At 38.9% G+C, this 25200-nt stretch overlaps 1 protein-coding gene across 2 annotated transcripts in view; it reads right to left on the bottom strand.

Annotated features, from left to right (window-relative positions):
• The window catches only part of PAPSS2 (3'-phosphoadenosine 5'-phosphosulfate synthase 2), a 30019-nt gene extending 5105 nt beyond the window's left edge, over positions 1-24914 (bottom strand). Inside the window, exons 1-10 of one of the 2 annotated variants that reach the window (XM_053450029.1) lie at positions 24811-24914; positions 8937-9054; positions 7372-7607; positions 6533-6671; positions 5498-5616; positions 5017-5130; positions 4749-4860; positions 4307-4348; positions 2225-2430; positions 1302-1437 (exon numbers count right to left, since the gene is read on the bottom strand). In XM_053450029.1, coding sequence (XP_053306004.1) covers positions 1302-1437; positions 2225-2430; positions 4307-4348; positions 4749-4860; positions 5017-5130; positions 5498-5616; positions 6533-6671; positions 7372-7607; positions 8937-9054; positions 24811-24822 — 1234 coding nt within the window. In that variant the 5' untranslated portion in view covers positions 24823-24914. The remainder of the gene's footprint in view (positions 1-1301; positions 1438-2224; positions 2431-4306; positions 4349-4748; positions 4861-5016; positions 5131-5497; positions 5617-6532; positions 6672-7371; positions 7608-8936; positions 9055-24810) is intronic. The other variant, XM_053450030.1, reaches the window with a different exon arrangement.
• Between the last annotated feature and the right edge of the window lie 286 nt (positions 24915-25200).

Raw genomic sequence — 25200 nt, 5'->3', positions numbered from 1 at the left:
CTGTGACAAGAATGTAACATTATTTGCCCCCATAATTAAGTTAAATACACATAAATATGTTACCGATTTATGAATTTCAGGAAATAAGACAGACAGAATTTGTCGCCAACGGTCAATAAAACCTGGGTGGATGGGTTGCAGGGTGTCTGGTTTATTACTCTTTTTAAATTAGGCAGAGATGAAGTGCATTTTAAGTAATATTAACTCCGAACTAACCACTAGTAGACCCTTCACATATTAATGCTTACCACATGTTAGTCTGATAATATGCTTAGAGCTGTACAGCACACTTTCCATGTTCATAAAGAGTACCGGGGCAAAATGTTAGGGCATGACGGGCATTAGTTTCCGGATAATACCTTGATGCTTTTTGAACATTTCCCTCTAATTGTGCTTTATAGGTATGGCCCATTGTGTCTCCTTTCGGTAGAGTCACAGTATGCTCGTTTGTTCTGTATTCTGCTGTAAAGCAGCGAGGGCAGACGGTGGAATCGTTCTGGTCTCAGGATAAACATTTGTGTTTTATTACTTTAACTCACGTGAGTTATCAAGGCTGCATCTACATGGAAACTAGAACCAATTAACCAGCAGCTAGGGAGATCCTGCAAAAAGGAACAAGTCTACTGTATCTTTCTTAAAATATGATGGCTCGAAGATTCAGCCGCATCCTTTATAGGTCTTACTTTACAGTAACATGGCAAAGTGGTAATTTATGACCCATTTTGTGCCTCTGAAGACTGCATTTCGGCTCTCACCATTCCAAGAAGTGTTGCTCAAGGAATCCACCAAGGGCTCAGATCCCTGACAGAGTATTAGGTTTCATTCAAATAATATGTAATCACAGACGTCACAAGAAACTGGCGTGCCCTAGTATATCATGCACATCTGGGACCACTTATCATCTTACACACAGGCCGAAATAAAGCATTTCCTTCTGACATAAAATAAACAGTGCGTAGAGGGGCCACTATGGGGCAAGAAAGCCCCAGCAGCAGGCTTATGATAGAGGCCATTTTCACCTCTAGTAACTCTTCGCACTATGGGAAAAATAATGGAGACCATCTTTATTGCTAGCAACTCTTCTGCACTGTTGGAGAATTGATGGAGGCCATGTTCACTGCTAATAACTCTTCTGCACTATGGGACTATTGTGCATTTCTTTGGAAAGTGGGTGTTGGGTGACATGGTAATTATTCCTTGTTGTTACACTCTGGACTCACATGCTCAGTCGTGGTTATTTTGTACAGTCAGGGTTCTGCGTAATTTCCCTTGTATGAGGCTGTCAGGACACACTGTTTTACCTGCATTCATTTCTTTGGCCTTCTGCTTCAGCTCCAGAGGAGTAAGGCGATACTGATCCAAGCCATCACCCCATCTTATTCTTTCCAGGACCTCAAGTTCTCCGCCGACCAACCAATCGCCACATTCCAGCACCATCTTAAAGATGAAAAGGGGTAGCCATAAAAACAAGGTTTACGAAATGTGGATTTTATTTGTGGTGGGGTAGCCTGTGCACTTCGTTTATTTCTGGGTACCCATTTTATATTGAGCAAATACTACTAAAATGCATTACAATTAATATTCTTTTTCCTTTCAAAATGGCAGATGCTGGGAAGCAACTAGTGCAATTTAGTGGCAACTGTTAACAATGTCTGTCCTCTAGAAAGAATGTCATTATCACCTTTCTAAGCCAAGGAATGATGGGGGTAGACAAGTTAAAATCTTCGGGCTGGAAGACCACAGAGTGTTCATTTATCAAGGAATACATTTGTGTGTCCAAAAACCTGTATTCACACCAATTCCTTAGGCAGGGCTGAGCAACCGGAGGCAATGAAACTGACGAAGAACCTCGATTCCCTACATACTTAGTCAGTGTCTGAGGAATGTGGACATTCCTGGAGACATTAGCAAGTTACCAGTTGTAGAACACATTTAGGCTTTGGAGGATCCATCAACATTAGCAATGTGGAGGTTCTCATAAGATTAATAATAGCAAAAATATTATGTTGTCAAAATCAATGACCTAAAACTTCAGTGACATAAGAGGAACCCAGTTTGGTGACATAACATGAACCCAAAATTATCCATCATCTATTTTAGAGATTAATTTCACCAAATATTGACAGAGTTTCTCACACAGTGATGGTATCATTCAAAAAGTACACATATGTTCTATCTTGGTATGTTCTGTCCACCAGTGTATGTTGAGATAAAAAGATTGTACCTTGACATGAGGGTGTTGGGCACAAGTTGTTCCCCAAACACGGGCACATCTCTCTTCCTTTCTGTGCTCATAGAATTCTGGATTTCTTAAGATGGCGACCTTCCTCCCCTGATATTCTAGAGCAAAAGCTTTTGTGTCACTCAGACGTTCCTTGTCTTCAGTGGAAACAGGCAGCACAATAGGAATGCTCAAGTTGATTACTCCTCCTGCAAACACAACTTTACATTAATATCTATAGGGTATAGACAGCAATGGATAAGTGTAAAGAATGAAAGCAGCTGTACAACTATGAAGCTGACTCCACTCGTCTTCGGTTAAGATCTTCAGGCAGAAATACAGGGGTGTTAGAATTAAAGATCGAACTCGAACACGAAAACAAGGAATGGGCTGATTTCATGGAATACTGGGGCATCAATATAATTCCTACCAAAATCTATTCTTAAGTGAAAGATTTACACTCAACTACATCCCCAAGATATATGTATTGCTTCTTCTTCTAAACAATGAGATGGCCCTTGGATCACCGTATGGCAGATATAAGGCTGAAAATAACTGCAATTAAATGGTGGGGCCAGGAACCCTGTCGTCTCTGTGTTGTCTTTTCTATGTCACATTAGTGTCTTGTGGTTCAATGATCCTTATTAACTAGTGTTTGTACTGCTCTATAGTACATAATGCTGAAAAAAAGTGAGAAACATTAAGAAAAATCAGTTATCACATCAAATCTTTGTAATTTACCTAAAATTAAAATGTAAAGGTAATGCAAAATTAATATTTCAATAATAGCATATAAAGTACATCATATAGTGTATGGTATGGAGTCTAGAAATGGCTTTATTAATATTCTGCTCTTTTAATTTGGTTTCCCATGAAATTTAGGCATTTAAGAGCCTTGTCTTAGGGCTAATTTATTACCATTTCACCAACCCCATCAGCCATACCCTTGAAATATAACAGGAAAACATATACAAATATCCTGGACTATTCTCCTAAATTTCAGGACAATGTAGAGATTTTTTGCAATCTCCTCAAACCATTGTGCCAAGCATAGAAATGTTGATAGAAGCCCAGAATCTTTGTATACGTCTATTATTATAATTATTTATCACATAACAATATGAATCTTACTAATAAATAAAAAACAAATTAAAACGTTATGACCATAATTAAAAGTGATGGTACAAATACATCTAAGGGTGGTGTGGATAACCAGTGAATAGGTTTACCAAGGTCAATCTGGATTTGCAGGCACCAACTCTCTTGTGACGCCAAGTTTAGGTTGGTCATTTAGGGAAACCACAACTTTTGAATAGTTCTTACGTTTTTCTCCGTTGCCTACATAACATGTTGGTCCAACAAAGTAGGTAAGGATACTGAGACATTCATCAGATGATGCTAGTTTCTGAACCCTAAAGTAGGGCATCATTTAGCGCCAGCACCTCCTTGGTAAACCTCCCGTACCGAACCACAAGCCTTGTCACCTTTGGATGAATCTGAGCCATAAACCGGATCACAAAGTACAGCGATGGTGCATTTAATATACTGAAGTATGTATCGGAAGACTAAGCACTTTAGCTTAAATATACAGAAGAAGCAAACTTAGACCTTCAGCTACTCAACCACAGAGCATATCACACTTAGCCCAGCTAGCCAAGGATGATAGGGCTTATAGTCTACAGCAGCTTGAGGACCAATAGTAACGAAAACATAGTCTAAAGTATATACAAGTATATTTAATGCCACCACTGTACGGTTGTGCTGATGTTTTTTTTTATATTTTTGGTAGTAAAATTAAACGCCATGTACGTCATCAAATAAATCACGCCATTTATTGTTGGCCGTATTGGATATTTTCAGGATGCAATATTTAGTGGGTTGCACATATAGAATTTTTTGTAATATGCAGCTGCACATTTTCTATACTGGATTGTTTTTCAGCAAATAAAAGTCATTTTTGAAACATTTTCCCACAAGTGCAAACCACTGAAGTCCATTTGTTGATGGTAAATTAGGTGAAGATCGGTTTCTTTTTTTTTTTTAAAGAACTGCGGGATTCGAGTTTATAAAACGAGGGGAACTCACCGAGGTACCTTGACATTGATATATCAGAGTTATGCTTCAAATCTAAAGAAAAGTGCATTTTGATACATCATCACGCAGGCACATACAAAAATATGCATTGTTTACAGACAAAAAACAGATGTTTTAGAAACATTTTTTTACATTGTTCCGCCAAATTTCTTACTCCAGGCACTTTCGCCTCTATGTCGCCCTGCTATGGTAATAAGGGCACTTTTCAAAATCAGCACTAAAACCATGTTTTATCCGTTGCCCCAGGCTGGGGCCCCATACCTATATAATCCCAGGTAACCTTCTTACACAGCATGTACTTTAAATATATTTTTTAATAAAAGAGGGGTAGTTAATAACGAAATTATGTGTTTGTCAGAAAAACAAGGTATTAAAAAACACAGACCTACCACTATTAATAAATAACACAGTATACAGATTAAAGTAACCTTACCGTCTAAAAGGGTATCAAAGTGTAGAACTTGTAAATATTCTCTCTCGCGCATGAAGCCCTTTAGTGGCGTGGCCCAGCCCTCGCTCAGAATTTGTACCCATTGGAGGTCAACCTAGAAAGGAGCAATGTATAATTCACAATCACATAATATGCAGACAGAGATACAAAACTAATGGCGATTTAAAACAATATTAATCAGCAATGAAGAAAATGATCATATTTGACAAACATGTCAAATCTGCAACACAGGGGTCGACAGGACCTTTACCTTGGTGATTTCTACTGAAGGCAATTTATCAGCTTCAATTCTGGCTTCTTTTAACTTATTCTCTGGCACAAACAATTCATGGATGTCCTTTGTGGCTCCAGATGGGACAATAGACTGAAAAAAAATGATGATCCCAATCAATTCATGCTAAGCACAATAAACATATTTTAGTAAAGGTAATATTTATGTAAAGTACAACATTATAAAGCCCGCACTAAAACAGAAAAATATCTGGCAGAGGGGCTGAGCTGGTCCTGTATAATGTATAATTCAATGGGTGAGAAGACTTCTGATTTTACTATGCTTTATGGAGGGTCAACCAGCAGAAGCTCTTCATATGTATTGTGAAGAGAAGGAGCTGAAACGCAACTCATGCAATCTCAAAATATCAAAAATAATCACTGTACTAACAAGTTAGTTACACTGATCGGATTTCTCGGGGCACATTTTGAGTCAAGGCAGTAATGTGAATGCTCCTCACCTGTTCTTGTAAGAGCTCCACTATCTGCTGAATACATTCATTCACACCGTGGACATTGGTCTTCAACACAAGTTCTGGGGCCTCTGGCTTTTCATATTCTGAGTCAATTCCTGTGAATCCTACAAGCAACAAAACGGTCTTGGTAAAGAGAAGAAGAGGTTCTGTCAAATGTATCGACTCAAAGGGCTATCAGACATTGATACTGCGTTACAAACACACTGCTGCAAAACCAAGAATGAAAAAAAATGGGGGAGCTGGAGTATCTTCTTGACACAGAGACAAAAAGTAACATAACAATTGACAATTTAAAACTAAATACAATGAGTTGTAAAGGCAGAACTTTTTTGCTCTTAAGTAAAAAACCTGGATTTCAAGTTTTTTTTTGCTTAATGGTAGGACTACCATTATTTAAATATTTGTCATAGAAAAACACAAATGAAAACATTGATTTTTGATAGTTTTCTATTAAAGTCTTGTTTTTGTTTCTCCAATGTTACCAGAAGGCAGTTCAAGAGTTGTTGAACCGGTGTTTCCAGAGAAACATCTTAATGCTTCTAGATCTCCTTTAGCCACAAGTTCCTCCCAAGTATACAATATCATGTCACAAGAGTATTAACCCAGGATAATAGTCCGTGAGAAAGCATTAAATGGGTCATAAACCATAACTTTGATGAAAAGATAATTCATGGACAGTCATGTAGAAACAGTACAAGTTATTGCATTCATTTACAAAATAATTAGATTACAAAATGCATAATAGCGGGGGCTTCTGAACATTTTTCTCACAATGGCCATGGAAAACTAGATGGAATTCTTCACCAAGTCTAGTACCAGATCAGCCCCAGAAATCCTTCAATGCCATACCTACCAACGACAAATTAAGACCCCTGACACTAATGTCTTGATGGTAATTTGTTCTATAATGCAGCTACAATACATCTATGGCAGTCCCAAAGCAAGCGGCCCGCATAAAACATTCTGTCTTGTAATGATAGAAAAAACACAGAACTGCTGAGTAGCCAATTAGGGTCTTACCTTTGATTTCACCAGCCCTGGCTTTTTTGTATAGCCCTTTAACATCTCTGCTTTCACAAATATTTAACGGGGCATCTACGAAGATCTCAAAAAATGGAAGTCCTGCAGCTTCATGTATCTTACGTGCATCTTCACGATCCTGTCAACCCACAAAAATTAGAACTGCAAATGAGACTAATAAACGAAAAGCAATTTCTTCAGGAATAGGGTTTTTAACAGAGAGAATAATACAATGTAAAGGGTATGGCCAGTATTTATTATTATACACATCATTTAACAGAAAGATAATAAAGTAAAGTTTAATCTTTTATCTAGAGCTATTCCTAATATTTTAGGAATCTCCACAAATTCCAAAAGTAGGTTTGATTTCTGTTTTTTTTTTCATTTACCAGAATGAAAATGTAATAAAATAAATAATACTCCTTCACAGTATAAAATCAGGCACAAATGTCATATTCTGTTAAAGTTATCAGCAATGCTCATCACATGTCTATCAAAAAAATATCTAGGTTATGTTCTCGTATTATAGAAACATTACACATTCTTGCTGATAATGTAATCAGATCTCTAGATGTTTAATCTATGGCCTGTTTCACGCAACATGTGAGGCAGAACTTTCCAGCAATTCTGTGATAACAACGTGCGCTGAAAGCAAATGAGCAAGACCTCACGATGAAGTATATCTTTGTTCTCTTCTGTTATAACTCCAAGTCTATCCCTGGACTCTCTTAAAAGCCACAGAAGAAAGGTTCCTGAGCTAAAATTCTTCTTGGAACCGTTTGGATCTCTGCGGATCTGCGCAATTATCCTAACGTGACTGCTAAGCCAATAAATGTTACCTTCATGTACGGTGAGATGAAGCTAGTGATGCAGACAAGTCCAGCATCTGCAAACAGCTTGGCGACCTCGGCGATACGTCGGATGTTCTCCTCTCGGTCCTCAGAACTAAAACCAAGATTTTTATTCAACCCATGACGGATGTTATCTCCATCAAGGGAGTAGCATGGAATGGCATGTGACACCAGATATTCTTCAAGAGCAAAACCGAGGGTTGTTTTACCAGCACCTGACAAACCTGTAACAAGAAACAAACATGAATTCAAGTTAATACCCTTCCTCATCACAATGACGCCATTCCCCATAAGAACATGATATAAGCACTACATTGCAAAGAAAGGGTTAAAACGAATGTTATTACATTTCCATTTGCTTAGTGGGAGGATGCAGCTTATCCTTACCCTGTTGCGTAACCTACATGGTTACTAGATAAGGCTTCCTAGAAAAACGCAACATAAAACAAGTAAAAGATCAGACAGAATCACAAGCAGCTTCCTCTTCACTCTTATTATTTTATTAATGTGTCTCCTGACGCAGAGGAATACGCATATACTTATTATAAAGACATTGGGTGTTGGCAATAACAGCAATCTTACCCGGTAGCTTGAGCAACAGAACCGTTTAGCTGTCCAAGTTAATTATTTATGCTGTTGGCATTAAGTGTGTTGCCAATGTATATTAAATCCGCACAGGAATATTAAAACGGCTATGGGTGCTATGATGTCATTGTAGCCCAGCAGTAGTAAAGTGTACCCCTATGCCTAAACCTGCAGTAAAATGCTAGGCTTTTGAGGCCATGCTGGAATAGATTATATCGGCTTCTGTCCAGACACAAAGGCTCTGGATTTCTAAATGTATGACTTGAAATCTAGATGTATAAGCATCAAATCAATCAAATAAGGTAGAGTCAGATTAGAACCTTTTGGCCCATCTAGTCTGAAGCAGAGACTCAGACCTTAGTCAGTTCTTGGTCTTGTCTTAGATTCAGGATAGCAGATGTAGTGTTACAAAGTATTGTTACAAGTTAGAAATTAGTAAATTAGTTTCCGATAAAATGAATTTGCAATATAATGGGATTATTTTGTGGAAATACCACCAAACATACAAAAAAGACAGTTACACTAAACACATAAAGAGGAAGTATTTATACTCAGCACATTGAGCATGGACACAAATATAAGGAGTCGTTTAGATTGTTGCCTCTCTAACCTCTGTTTCATGAATTCAGCATTAATAGAATATAAATTTAAAAATATATATCTTTGCGCTTAACTGCATACTATAATCAACATTTTTAGTCAAACCGCAAACAAATCAACACATAAGTTCCAATGTCGCTGACTAGTGTGGGGTACTATGTAATTTCCCATTGTGTGCTTACTCACCCCCACCTGATTCTGTATTTTCGTTTCGTAACACTACTCCATGTATTATTGGACATTTCCAGATATCAACCTCGTAGATTACAAATGTTGGAAGTAAACATTAGTTACTTTTTTAAATACATATTTTTTTTCTTGCGGCATAAAATTATAGCCATGGTAGTTTATAGATCTGTAAATCGTACCTGTAAGCCAAACCGTGCAGCCTCGGAAGCCTCCTCTGGTGCCCACAACTTGTCCTCTTTTACTTCTGCTGACATGGTGGGACTGATAAACCACATTTGTGGACTTCTGTACCTGACCCTGGAGAAAAGAGAATGTAATGCTTGTTAGAAATCCCTTTCCATTGTTGTATGTTCAGCAGTACCTCCTCTTAGCCCAACTATAAATGATACACACGTTTGAGAAAATGCCAGTTTGGGAATAAATATACCAGAAATGACATCAGGAAATAAACCAGGAGATCACTTCTATTCAGGAAAACAAAGTATGTATATAATATATTAATATATTGCTTTGAATCCTAATGTATATCAGATGAGCTATGTTTGTAAAGATATTGATAATAAAATGTTATCTATAAGAGAAAGAAAAACACGTAGTATACAAGATAATAATAATATGATCCTAAATAAACTGCTATCTGATCTATAGTGCCCTCGAGATGCTGACCCTACAGAACACAAAACACCAAGAGCACTAACCCAGAGCTCAATGTTCTTTTATGAGTTTATTGACCCGTCCTGGCAACGCGCATGTTATAAAAACTGTTCCATCATGCTTCAATATACCAGAACTATAGAATCAGAATGTTTATCAATAAACATACAAACACTTAATATACTGGTTTTTAACAAGGTGCTGACTGATTCTCCAGAACTTCAGAATCATAGGTGGTGGACCAAGTATTGGCAGACATGTGGTCAATAATTAAAGTATTCAATAATTATTAGATAATAATTATATATAATTAAAATGGTCTATGCCAGGGATTGATGAACAGTAAATTTATTTTTTTTTCTTCTAGATTTGGAATACTCTGTCATAAAGAGTTGGAAGAGGCAATGTTTTCTTAAAAAAAATCTTAATTGAAGAAATATTAAGGTTAGACTGATTAGAAGCAACTTAAACGATTAACGTTTTCTTTTCCATAAGTTACACATTCAGGACACTGACATGAAGTTCACTGCCCCGATGATACAGAGTACAAGACGTAAACGATGATGGTGTTTCAGAGATGAACCCTGAACTTTACACCAAGATTAAGGTGCGGCGGTAGAACATCTGTGTCCCAGTTGGTGACATTGACGTGAACAGCCATTCACCTGAAACACCAAGAGTCACTCTCAATGCTCCGCAGATCTCTTCCAATAACCCTGATCTACATACTCTGTCGAGGGGTTAAAGGTCCTTAAATTCGTCAGCGCAGTTTATTGCAGTAGTGAGACTTTCCCCAAGTGCAAATATGCAAAGTGCAGTGTTAGTGCGCCTGAACTTTTTCAATCACTATTTTATTATATGTGTATTTTATTTCTATTTATTATTGTTGTTTGACGTTTTAGAAAGAAAAGACAATTATAGAGCTGCTTTATTTACTCAACCTTTCACGCGTTATTGGTTAACTTAATTAGGAGCACTGCAGGTATAATGTATCCAATGAACCATTAATATGAACATTTTTTATTGAAAACAATACAAATTGAAGCAATGGGGCATGGGCAGTAGCTGGACAGCCCAATTTAATTGTTTGTTCAGGGACTTTGTGAGAATGAATGAATGGTAAATGGTGTGCAGGTGTGAAATTAATCCTCAATGACGCACCTTGGCTAAAGAACAAAGTGGCCCTGGTTCACGATTGGTGGGATTTGAGTGTTTATGTACGTATGTACTGCCGTACGTGTTTTTAGCTTCAAGCTGCGGGGGAAAAAACTGAAATAACCTGCAGAACACCAATGGCAGGTTACATGCCCGAGGGCGATCAGTAGGATAACGTATATATCTTCATAGCAAGTTTGTCACATATAGCTATATCCACGGGCTCCCTGGGTCTGACCTCATTTCTGAAAATTGCATGACATTTCAATATATATATATTGTGACAAACCCTGTAGCGCGAGAGCCATAAATGTCAGCACAGTCCTCCAGGGCAATACAGCTCAGAAACACTGGCGTCTCTCTAACTATACTATGCTGGCCCAGGCTGATCGGCCTAAACACCAACTAAATAGACCTCCGAGCCAGACCCAGCTAAACCAGACTCTGGAAAACCTCCCCCAGACAGCACACGGGTCCAGGCCTCACTTGGCTCAGGGATGGTCGTCTTCGGGGGCCTCTCCTTGTCCTGGGAGCTCAGGGGAACTTCTTCCCACAACAGTCTCTTTGATCGTCAGGCTCCAGGGGTTTTTAATACCCAGCACCTGATGCAGCCCCCATAGGAACCCCAGACCGGATCCTGCAGACCTCTAGTTGCTTACTTATTCTACACGGCCATCTTAGCCTTTCCTGTGGAGTATACCTGGTGGGGTAAGTCATAACCTTATTCCAAGTAAATTTCATTTAAAGAGACAGTCCATGCAGCCCCACCAATGCTTTTTAAAGTTTCTGTAAGTAAGTCAACATTGGTTCCCCTACAATGTAACCCCGGGGTACAGTCAACTTTCATTCATTTTAATTCCAGTCTGAGACAGACGTTCACTCATGGAGTCAGGGGTGTAAGTGCTGACTAATATCCCTATTTCCAGAACTAAAACAAGAAAAGTGAACCCCAAACACAACCCAGCAACACAAATACACTCAACAATATCCATTTACACGTCTACATAACAGGATAACAGAAGCAGCCTGTGGGCTCCCAGCATTTCAGCAGACAATGGCTGCTTTTATCAAGGATATGGATCCCACCGGCAGCCATACGCAGAGTAACTAGGGAACAGTTGCTTGCTTCCAATTGCGTTTTCCATTCATTTGAGAAGCATTGAGAGGCTTTCCTGCTGAGACAAAACCCACGTTTCAGGAAAGTTTCTCTAACTATCATAACTTTGCAGGGTTTACAATTATAGTGTTGTAGGTTCTGTCTAGAAAGAACCTACAAATTGGGCCTACTTGGTTGTATCTTTTTTTTCTGGGTTATAGAGGGAAAATCTCCATTAGTACATCCAACTGCAGCCCAGATACAAATTTCCCGCTCCTCTTCGAGGCTAGTAATAGTTCTTCTTTTATATAGCCAACGTAGTTATTTTTCATATGAATATGAATATGACCTATAATTCTACTCAGTCTATATTTGTTTTGTACATAATAATAAAAGGACTGATCGACGAATATTGTGTTCGACGAGGTGGATGATAAATTGGCATATAGGTTAAAACGGAGCAGAAAAAACAGGTTAAGGATAATTATGCTAGACTGAGTATCTCTTATGCATTATATTATCAGTTCCAATGATAACAACCAAAGTACTCGTAATCCACTCTTTTTATCTTTTTGTTCTGATTTTTGAATTTGACCTAAAGTTTATTGATCTGTTGTGAAAATGAATCATAAAACGCTCACTTTCTTTCTGGTTACATTTTGATTTATAGGCATCTCCAGCTAAAAGCAGGTGTGGTCTTTCCAGAATCCTATTTCTCAACGCCATCAGTCATTCGAATTATATTTTACCGTATGTAAATTGGCGCATGCATTCTTTACTGTCTCATTCTCTTCGTCACATTTACTTCCTCCCCAGAGTGCCTAAACTGGAACCAGGAAGCATTAGCATGTAAATCTTGGGATTCTATGCAAGCAGAACATTGGTGTTCAGGTACATGCGCTTGGTTGGTGCTACTCCCTTACATTCCAATGGGAGTTCTACTGAGCATGTGCAAGGAGCGTACTGACAAATGCCCCCTGCTTTCAGTAGTGACCGCTGGGGGCGGAGTTAAATTATCCAATAATAAAGAATACCTGCGCTCATTTGAATAATAGTAAAATGAACCGAATCAATGCAAGATGGGCTCCAATATGCATGTAATGTGAAAATAGGACCAGAGTTACTCTTATTTGTTTATAGCCCTATGGGACGCAACTCACATGCCAGTTAGCTTACAATCAATGACACAAGCGTCCAAGAATCCCTGTTTGCGTGATGGAATTTTAGAAAACACCTAGATTTCCAGATCTCTGAATACAGGCGCTTGCAGAACTTTCTGTAACACTGATCTAAAGCTAAAAAAGAGCTAAAAGAAAAACGTCTTTACTACTGACGGATGCCTTCTGAGCCTTAGGAGCTGAGCCTCCTAGGGATCCATATTCATAAGTCATAAATCGGCTCATTTTTGTATAATAAATACCTACAGTGTTACTGTTAAAGTATACATGAATTATAATCATTATACGGTATATATTTACATACACATTATCATTTATTATTCTAAGTTTTAAAACAACACCCAAATTTAAATGTTCTACATCAATTAACTGAAACTGAGCAATTCTTTCGGAATGTAGGGGTTAAAATGAGTTATTTGTAACTATCGCTGCGGAATTCCAAATATCTGCTCTTACAATGCATTCGGAAGGACTGTCAATACAGCTCCGTAAACAGGCGAAAGTTCTAGAACAAAGTTGTAAATTCAAAATACTACAACTGAGATCAATACAAGACTAGGCATGATGTTTAAAGATCTGAAATGATCTGGAGTGACTATTATCCTTGTATGTTGTACAGGCAAACAATGTATATTACCATCACCGGTAAAGCCATAAAGAAATATCTCCCCAATATCGCGTTAACATTAAACTGCATGTTCGTGAAATCTGTAATAATGTTACCAATTATTTTTTTTTGCGCTGTACACTCAAATGGCAACTTGAGTACTTTTGCTACACAATTCGCTTTGTTACAAGGCCTGCGACTACAGCTACTTCTGCATTTAAAGGTGCTGTTCCACTAACGCACAACATTAACCACGCTCTCTAGTGTACTGAGCAAATAAACCTTTCTCTGAAGGTTTAGTTGCGTAACCGCAACACAAATACTTTTAGCAAACATTTTTTTATTTCAATGGCAACAACCTCTCAGTACCTGCAGTTGCGTCAACTGAAAAGGGATCTAGGAAGAATTTGGAGTTTAGTTATAAAAGTTTACATTTCGGCAGAATAGGCTCTTTTAAGACACTTTGCAGCTACTCATTACTCCTCATCTTCCATCTCTTCTGGACTGTGAATCATTCAAAGAATCAGAGCATTTTTATGAATGCAGCGTGCGTAGAGAGTAGACCCCCCTAGGAAAAGTTTCTAAAAACCAAATGAACTCTGCAAGACCTTTTGTTACTGGGAAGCACAAATCCATTCATTCATTATTTAGCTTTTGGGAAAATTCACGGGCAAAAATAACTCCACAAAATCTGTATCTCTGTAGTGAAAAAAAAAACCTTCTCTCACACCAGAGTTTTTAATATTAAGTGCTTTAATAAACCTAAATTATTGAGCTTCTACACGCATGGGGCACAGTCTGAGTCACTCAAACAGAATTTTCACGCTGATACGCTTTTCTGTACATCGGTTACAGCGGGGAAAGTTTAACAGCATTTCACCTGACAATAAAACCATCGCCTGGATTATATTTGATTCAATTCAGCTTCCCTTTTATAATAGCGGCTAAAACCGAGAAAGTAATTACATGAAAAGCTAACTAGATCTGCTGTATTAATGTTTATTATACCCGATAATCCGCCACCGAAGCCCATGACAGCATGCAATCCCACCGAAGGGTTAATAGCTAGTATGACGGAAGGATTCTTCCAATAAAACACATGAAAAGCTCCTATACATCCTGTATACGAGGAAAAACCTGGTTATAATTATCTTTGGGCATTTGAGAATGGGCTCGTGCTATGGCTGTGTTCGAATCACTTTAATGTTGGCGTGGCTCGCACGTGGGGTATACTTATCGCAACTTTCCAAGAATATATCACCCATGCTGAAAATTCACTATTTTGTAGCATTTTAGCACGAGTCGCATGCAATATACTGCACCCGGGATTCCTAGATACATAGACGGGATATAAGAACCCACCCTGTCTGCCCATTTTATCCTGATGTAAAGACTCAGACCTTAATCGGTCGTTGGTCCCTCGATGAAGATTCAGGAGCCATAAGCTTATCCCATGCATCCACTTCTGATGGGAGGCTGTTCCACGCATCTATCATCCAAAGCAATATAACCACCATACAATCACACTATACAGCCAACTTTTTGTATGCAAATAGAGTCATCAAGCTTGATCCATGCATTTTGGGCACCTGACACCCAGTTTCTCTTGCGCAAATGCCCTTTCAGTCTGTCCTAGATCCAGTTTTAGCTTCACATGAATATTCATCAATGTTTCATGTATGTCATTAAAATATTTATAGTGGCAACCTAGAAATGCGTGAACACCCCTATACATATGTAAAATATATGTGGGATAATCATTTATGAGATAATTATAGCTTTCCGCACGTGGGCTCCGTAACTGGAATCCATACAGCTGACGTACTGCAAACCAAATGGTGATTATTATGTTATGATCAGGGTGACATCTAATAAACAGATCAGTAAATAAAGCAGTAATTATTATTACATATATTATACACGAAAGTTACAATGTATAAAAAAATAAATACACAAAATGTCATGGGGCATACAGAATTTACCCAAACTGTGATTGCTATAAAACATTGAATGTATTTTAATATACATTGGTAATTTCAAACTTCCTTTTTTTCTAACATTGTCTAAAAAAGCTCTATTAACACCTTACATGCCACAGCGAGTAACAAATACACTGTGCATATAGATTTAAATGTCCAATGGCTACTAAAAGCTTTAAGCTGGCTCTTAGATTCTGCAAATGTTCGGAATATGTATTGGCTACCGTGGATTCAGCTTGAAACCGGTACACGTCAGGCTGGTGATGATGTGGCAGGAGGAAGTAGAAAGGGGGTCTCCGCTTTCCTCCCTAGAACAAGCCGTGTTTGTTTGTCTGTCTCATTCATAAAACACAGAGGCGTCATGTCCTAACTTTCCCCCGGCACCAAAAATATACACTCTCCATTTCGCTTGGCTGCCTATCATCTATTCATGCAATGAGCAATTAAAAGGAGCGTTTAAGAAAACGAAATAACGCTAACATTTTAGTGATTTACAGGAAAGAAGAAGTCCTTTCACTGCCTCTATGTTAGCCAGCTTCTGTGCAGATAGCCTTTTTCGGCATATTTAATTACAGACTCTCGGGACTTCTGTGTAGGTTGGTTTCCTCTTACAGCTCAAAACGGTAACTCATATAACTCATAACCTGGCATTAAATTATTATTATTATCTTTTATTTATATAGCGCCAACAATTTACGCAACACTTCTTACAATACATACATTCAAGGGGTAAACTAACGATCTTCTCGTATTTAGTAAGAATTCAGTAGAGACAGTTATATGCACCGAATAACCACAAATAATGTATCGTGCATATATCAGGTCCAACATGATGTTTTCCTTATCCCCACTACTACCGCCTTGCTTGAAGATGTATAGCTAAGAACAGACTATTTCATAAACAAAACAACTATCACCGTATCACACTAATGGAGCTCAGGATACAGTATGCCAAACCCTTTACCCTCTATTCGTATCAGCAATGTGCTACTTAAAGTACTCTACAAAGAAGCAAAGGAGACCCACTTCCGAAATATACTATGACTCTTGAGGATGGCTCATAGCGTCGAGACTATGCAGCTAGTTGCTGGCGGAATTCCATTTTTAGAATGCTAGGCATTGGATGGATCACTGGAGTTTATTTTTTTGGGTGGGGGGCTGTGCATTTTTAGCTGCCACCTTTCCTTGAAGGCTTCAGAAGATTCCCTCTTCAGTGAGGGACCTAGAAGAGCCAGCCCTCCCTCTGGCTAAGGAGGGAAGGGACCACATATTCCCAAGGCAATCCCAGAATAAGATTGGGAACCCTGGTCCACTGTGGCTGCAATGTCACCTCGGCAAGTAGCGCCAGCACCCTTTCTTTATGGTACATCAGGAAGCGCAACCTCAACCTTCAAAAAACAAAAGAACGCTGGGATGTTGGGTTCCTCCTAAAGAGAAGATTTGTCTTGTACTTCCCATTCATGTCTCATCTTGTCTCTGATTAAATTGTGTTTTGTGTCTTTATATATCATATGAGGTTTGGAGAGATTATCGTCTTTAACCTTTAATACCAAAAAAGAGTTGTGCGACACTTTATGGAATTATTATTAATAATGTGTCTTTACAAGCTTCCCAGCTCATGTCATGATGTGCGGCATACACAGAGCTCACTGAAATATATTTACGCTCGTTAAAGGAAACACCTTATCTATTTCACCCTTTGAACAGAACGTAGAGATAATCTGGTAGTATTTACAGCGTGTGCTACACATGTGATTTATACACACGGGTAGAAAAGGCTACGTAGTATATCTTTTTTCCTTAAATACAAATTTGACTTACAGAAACATCAGGTAAGGAGGGCCCTGCTCAGACAAGCTTACAATCTACTTTACTGTATTAGCCTTTACTACATCCACTGGAAGGCAATTACAGGTATCAACTGCCCGTTTGAAGTATAATGACTCCTAATTCCTGTGACTGAAATAATATGTCACATTTTTAGTTCTCATCGGCATGCTGTGTGTTTCAAAATGCCAGAAAGACGAAAAAACGCAGCATTCCATCAACAGGGTTCTTAAAAAGGTAACAATAGCCAGACAACGTGTAGCTAACGATCATCAAAGAGCTAAACATTTCCGTGGAGGAGAATGGAGCCCGTCTTTTTGCCTTAATGTTTGTTAGACGGTCTGAGTAATACACGGGAGAGACAGTTTACCCAACCAAGGCAGAGTAGACCAGTGGCTAGAATTTAGTAACAAACAGACCTATTCAAGAAAGGATAGACTGGCAGGGTTCCAGGCGGGGTTTCTAGCGCTGGTTTTTTCGAGCGAGAACTCAATGGTCCTTTTTGTAAGCACTCCGTGAAGGCCTCGCTGTAAACGTGAACCGAGCTCCTTGATAGACAAGCTAGAGGAGTGTGGAGGGAATTCTACCCTCGGATTTGGGTCTAAACAATGGGTCAGTGTCCATGGAAATAAACCTCGCTGTGTGAGCTCTTTTCACACTGCTTAATCTCAATGCCTCTAATACACTCCCAGCTCCCGTACCGCAGTTGGACAAGAAGAAATTGCCCAACTGCTGCTGGATCCCATTACTTAATACATAAACACACGTATGCAGTAAAATGGGAGATACGATGGCATAGCTGAGTTCTTTTATAGTCACATCTGCTGAGGAGCGTCTTAGAAGTTAAGGGGAGAGGGCAGGACCTTTAGAAGAAGGGAGCTGCTAAAGTCCTAAAAGCTAAGTCTTCAGGGATCCAGGTCTCAATGTAGCAGTTACAATGCTAAATTATATATATATATATATATATATATATATATATATATATATATATATACATAATATGCAATTATGTCACAGCTAGAAAGATCCTTGTTTTCTGTGAAACAGCTCAGTGACCCCAAACTTTTGAGCGCTAGTGTATGTACCTACAGAATTTATTAATGTTAAGCCCACTAGAGTACCCCATTACACGGGCATATTTAATGAAAACGATACGCTTGGCAAACAGAATATTGTAATCTATGTGACGGGGCAGAATATTAGAATCATGAATACATACTGACCTCTCTGTATCACTTCCTACACAGCAAATAATTAATTTAAAGACTAAAACAAAAAAAAACAAAAAACAGAAGGAAATGGGACAGTTACCAAAGTATTAAGTACCCCACCACCTACCTAAAGGGGCTCTTTTTTATTATAAAAAAAATATAATCAATAAGGAATCTGAATGTAAAAAAAAATCTGTTGCTTTCCACCGAATAGACATCATCACAGAGCAAAGACAGTTTCCACCCACATTTATGTCCTGTGGCCACTTGTTACATCATGACAGATGTGGTTTTTCTGCCCCTTTTTGTGCTCATCAATGTTATGGTGAAAATTACATTTTCTCCCAGCTCTGTTCAGAAGTTATTAAATCCTTGGACTCTTTACAATAGACAGTGGCGTGTTTACATGATTATGAATAATCCCATCTGTCAACTGATGAAACAGGCTGGGAACAATATATGTGAATATTTGATCTGGAGTTTAGATATAGGCAGTGTATGTGCTAGTAACTATCCATAAAGATTTTTAAAGCCATTCACAACCTTTCCACTGTTTATAGAGTTTAAAAGTTAACTTTATTACCCGGGAAGGAGTAGTCATTCACTCTGTACTGTGCCAGATGTGACGGTGACACCCTTGGATGACATCATCAACACCCAAATGACACAGCATTCAACGTGGCATGATGCAATATAAGATACTCTTCTTGGCACATCTGCGTCCATAAGGCTTCCTACTTCTGCTCAAAATGATGGTTTCCTATTTCTTTGCCCCAAACCCTTAAGATAAAAGTTCTTTTATAAAAGATGAAGATTAAATCTAGAATGCAGTTCATTCATTGGAAGGCCGCTGTATAAACCATTCATTCCTGAATTCTTCTGCTAATCACTGTATAATCCCTTGAATTTCAATTCGCTTCTGAAACAAACAGGGTCAAGATACCATTCGCTTCAAGAGCAGAATTTCTAAGCCTATTTATAAAATGAAGTACAATTAAGCAAACTGGAAATAACTCTATTCAATAGTTTGCTTTAATGAAGGGACAGTCTAATCCAAAATTTCATTAAACAATGGTATGCTGGTATCCAAGCAAATACTCCCATGCTTTGTCCTTGACGCTTCAAGAACCCCCCCCCCCAGGTTAAGTGATGTGTCTGCTCTCCATAGCCCTACACACAAGTTATACTTACACCCCTGTATATCATAGAAACGAGCTATGAAATAAAATCTAGTGGCGGATAACCCACTAGAACAGAAGGGTTAAATCACTTATAATGGGAAAGTATATTTTACAACAGATGATCTCCCGACATACCTCTTGGCCACAGATTAGTGGGAGACATGACGTACTGGGAGGCTCGCAGTCTTACACAGATCTTCCTCGCAACGTGAGAAATATGGTTAGGTGGGGAGACCAATTCACGAGAAGTAATGGAAAGTTGTATGCGTCCTCTGTGCTCCTTTTTATTTAATTGCACAAGAGACAGTGAGCCTTTCACGGAGAACATGTCCAATACTGGCATAAATGTCCTGAGTAGCCAACTTCTTACCAAGTATCTTTGTATGCTTAAAATTATTTGAAATAAAGTAGAATGTTTTTATACTGATGATTTAAATTTGGGTTCTTAGCCAAATCTGAATGCAGGTAGGTAAAAAAAAGAAAGAATAACATTAGAGGAAAGTGGCATGATAGACACTTTTAGTAGAAAGCCATGCTCTTCTGTTAGATGGAATGAAATGTGAGGGGCCACCAAGTAGCTACAAGTTTGCCACGGTAAAGCACATGATAAGGTTCACCCAGACCTCTAACTCACCAGACACGGAGGCTCCCAACGAGCACTCTCCCAGACTTGGACAAGGACCCAAGAATGGAAGGGAAAGAAGGTGTTCTAGACGGCTCTATTTTCACTCCTCATTTGAATTAGGCTAAGCCAAAGGTCAGACTAAAGCCTGGCTTGAGCCCAAATCGGGTGGGTGCAAGGACATGTCTTCTAGGAGCAGCTCTAAAGGCTAATGCCATCCACAACATATGATAAAGCTGTCCAGAGTTACAAATTCTGAATACATGCTTCTCTTTAGATAGGGACCAAGCACACTATAGGCAAACTTGGGTTTCGGTAATCTAAAGCACATAATCCCAGATAACTCTAAGCATACTGCAAATTAGCATCTTGTTAAGAATAGAATGTTCTCTCCTCATCTATACCTTATAACCAACAGTCTCACCTCTATCAGCCGCTGTCATCTGAGCCGCCTAACAGAGTCATTGTTATGTTATGGAAAACAAATAACAAAGATAACAACCACTGTTAAGTGTCCCAAAACCCAATAGAGAAACGTGTAGCTATTCCTCTGACTCCCTGCTGTTCGGAGTAGGAAGCATGGTCCCAAATTGGCGCTACAGTCATAAGGATGGAATTTGGAATACAGTATCTTCCTTTTCTTTAAATGGTGAAAAGCTTGCATTACCTGAAGTTATAATTCTACAGAAACAAGTAATAAGATATCCCACGTGTACAACGTTGGGTGAATCATTAACTGATCTCTGACGCTACTAAACTGATCCTTACAACATGACATTGGCTTTGACCTTGAGTCACTTTATCTGTGATCCACACTTTGGCATTGCAGTGAAGTCAGGGCATGCAAGCAAACCACAAAAAATCACCAACTCTAATATGCATTTGGCTATTTCCCCATACCCCCCCCCCAGCTGTTTGCCAAGCAAGAGGTATTTGGTTGAACACATCTTCTGCTACATGGTATACTCGGTGGCTGTCATCTCCAGCGTTGGCTTAGGAGGTTTAAGAAGCCAATCAGCAGCACAAAACACCAGACCACAGAGAAGGCATCCCACTGCAGCTCTACAGCTTCAGCTTCTCCTAAAGGGAAGTCATTTTGGGGCAGGTTTCATAAATGCATATAAAAGCACTTACGAAGTACTTTAATAAGCATTCTTTCTTCAAGAGGCTGTCTGGGACACAGGCAAATTTTATTAGTGCCTCAATCAATTTGGAAGTGTGGTCACACCTTCACAATACAGTAGTTACAACTATATTATCCTCAAGCTATGTTACAGTAATGGAAAATTCGACTGCCAGGATAAACATGATGTAGCGGCAGACTGCACAACCCACACCATCAATATGGGTACACTGAAAGAACACGTTAAAAAGTCAAAATATATATTTTTTTAATTCTATACCTTCTGTGCCTCCTTAATTAATGATAATTAACACTATAAATCAAATCCTTCAGCTGCATTGAGTGATACAATAAAGAATGACATCTCTCAGAACAGAAGCTAAGTTTGATTAGTATTAAGTACCGATGGTTTTAGTAATCTCTACTGAAGCAACCTAGAAAAAATTCAAGGACACAAAGACGTGTGTTTATACACCAGTACACCAGTACTTATACTTACAAAATAATATAATACATATACTTATATAATAACCCATCATTTGTAAGTAGGCTCCAAGCAATTCCAAGGGAGTAATTACTGGAGGTATTTTTGGGGTAAAGGTTACCTGATTAATATAATTTATTAATAGTGGAACCCAGCTGGAGGATGAAGAAACCACTTGGAGTCAGTGGCGACTCTAGAAACAATATATAGGGGGGGCACACAAGATACCACAGTCAAACTGGGGGGGGCATTAATAATTTCCACTGAAAAAACATATATATATATATATATATATATTGCCAAAAGTAATGTGCTATGGAATGATACTTTTGTTATTGGACTAACATAATACATGATCATTCAACATGGGAAGCCTGAAGCCACAATTTAGTACGACTTATTCTTGAAATAAATATTATAGAGTAAATAACACAATACCTTAACTTTTCCACTAAATGATTTCAGGGCCTTGAACGTTTTGTCCCCTGAGGTCACTACAACTTCAGGAGGGCGTTTTATCTCTGGATAAGTATAAATTAAATAATTCCTATTGTAAGTTAAGTGCCAGGAAACAGAATACCAAACACACACACCAACACAGGCTCTGTCACACTGACACCCAGACACTGATACCCAAACACACACACCAGGACAGGCTCACACCAGGACAGGCTCTGCCAGACCAACACCCAAACACACACACACCAGGACAGGCTCTGCCACACCAACATCCAAACACACACCAGGACAGGCTCTGCCACACCAACACCTATACACACACACACACCTGGACAGGCCCTGCTACACTAATAACCAAAAGCATCTACATCAGGATGGATTTTTCATTTATACCCCCTTAGTGTTTTTGCCCCTTGTCTATTGATGCCCCAGCCAGCACCCTTTTACTATAGATTAATGTGGTGCCTCCACACCCTTGTATGATTGCCTCCAGCCACCACTATTTGTATTAATGCCCCCAGCAAGCCCCTCCCTTTACTACTGATTTATGTGATAGCCCCATCACATATATGTGTTGACTTTGTTTGAATAAAGAGAAGTTGTTAACATTATATATATATATATATATATATATATATATATATATATATATATATATATTAATATATTACCCCCTGCTGCCCATATATATTAATATTAGCCCCAGTTGCCGATATATATACATATTAGTCCCTGCCGCCGATAGCAGGTATAGATCAACACATTAACACTTGCCCCTGTAGCGACGCCACTGCTTGGAGTTTTGCATAAAGTGCAAGTGCAGCCACAAATGGTGGAATCACTGTAGTAACTAAATTGAACTTTCCTGAAGACTGCCTCACTTTTACCACTTGCACCAGAATTTTTCGTTAAGCATAACTTCAAATGTTCGAGATTTCTATTCATGACCCCAAATGCTCTAAAGATCCCTATTCATAACCCCAAATGCTCTAGAGATCCCTATTCATAACCCCAAATGCTCTAGAGATCCCTATTCATAACCCCAAATGCTCTAGAGATCCCTATTCATAACCTCAAATGCTCTAGAGATCCCTATTCATAACCCCAAATGTTCTAGAGATCCTTATTTATAACCCCAAATGCTCTAGAGATCCCTATTGATAACCCCAAATGCTCCAGGCATCCAGCTGTACCTCTTATATTCCTCTGTTGAGGAACGCAGTCTGCATATTTTTGGATTAATTAATCCATTAATCTCCTTTCACTTTTTTCACCTCATACCCGTCTGGGCTGTCAGAAGAAACTCAGCTTCCCGGGGAACACTAATGCCCCATGCGATTGGAGATGGGAAAAATAAAAACTGGATTTTTCTTTAAAAAAAAAAAATTTCCAAAACCAGAAATCATTTATTAGAAAAACATTGGTTGTAAAATCTATTCCTTGAGTTACTTTATACTATTAGTTCAGATTCCTTTAAATCCATGTAAAGATCAAACATGTATCTTAACTTGAGTACTTTTAGTGCAAACACCCTTGAAAGTGAATTTCACATCTTGTCTGCCCTCTTTGTCAACAACGTGACAGGTAGCGATATTTACTTTAACCTGGACTAAAACTGTCAAACATCTAAAAGTGTCCAAGTACTGAGCTCAATGTAACATTTGGGATTCTGGATATCAGCAATATTACTTAAAAAAAAGAAATAAGTTTACCAAGAGCATATCAAACAGAAAAATAGGTAATTTTTTTTACATTATGCCTAGTTTTTAATTTTTTCTCCCATTTCACTGATCGTTGAAGATTATCATATATATATATATATGCTGTAGTATAAACAACCTATATATGCTGTAAGAAAAATAAATTACTGAACCTTAACCAAAAATCATAATCTAAACCAGTAAGATAAAAGGAATAACAAATAAAAATTAAATATCAAAAAATAACAAATGTAACAAGTATTTAAGTCAACAAAACATCTATTAAAGTATTCTGCATAGTGAATTAATAGTTTAGTAAAACATGATATAGCATTAAATATTTACAGATTTATAACACCTATCTACATCCTTATATCTGGCATACAAAGGGTTAGAAGTGGTGCTCAGGGTATCATTAGAATTAACACTATAATGACACTTGTGGAGAAGCTCATACCCTTCCCATAAGTACTTTACAGGAGTTTTGGAAGCTTCTTAGAGAGAATCTTAGAGGAATCTCTTGGGATCACACAGTGTCTGAGGAAGCAGCAGGGAGGTCATCAGATGCTAAAAGAACTCCTGGGACGCAAAGCTGTCAATCCTTGGTCCGCCGCACAACTCACAGCCAGCTTTACAAAGAGTTCTGCAGCAGCTGAGGCGATCCCCACCTTCTGCCTGGATCTCAGTCCCAGGGAGCTCCCAGGGGCCAGCTGGGGAGTTAGGGGATCGCTGCCTGGGAGAGATGCTAGAATGGGAGAGAATGAGGGAGTCTCGTACCGTTTTGGACATGATGGCAGGAGCGGATCTGGAGTCGGCGCCGGTACTCGGAGACCTGTGCGAGGATCCAGCCGGGGCAGCGGGACGAGGTATTAAAGGCGAGGGAGACACGTAGCTAACTCCCCGGACCAGCCTCTCGCCTCCCCTGTCCCCGCCCCTCGTTTAACCATTTCAGGTCAATGCCCTGGAACTCGGAGACAGGGTGACAGCGGAGAGGTCTCTGGCACACTCTGCGAATCGGCATCAAGAAGGGGCGGGGCCTGAAACTGGACTCCGTTTAACACACACACTGCGCTCCTCCCTGCCCGGCATTCTTCCGCCCCCCTCGGAATTCTTGAACTCCCTTGACTTTTTCTCATTGTCTTTTATTCGAGTTTTTACCCTCTAGGT

This window comes from Spea bombifrons, chromosome 11 (assembly GCF_027358695.1).
Source record: "Spea bombifrons isolate aSpeBom1 chromosome 11, aSpeBom1.2.pri, whole genome shotgun sequence".
NCBI lineage: Eukaryota > Metazoa > Chordata > Amphibia > Anura > Pelobatidae > Spea > Spea bombifrons.
Note: the sequence above shows the minus strand (reverse complement) of the source record. Positions and strands in the feature narration are given on the sequence as shown.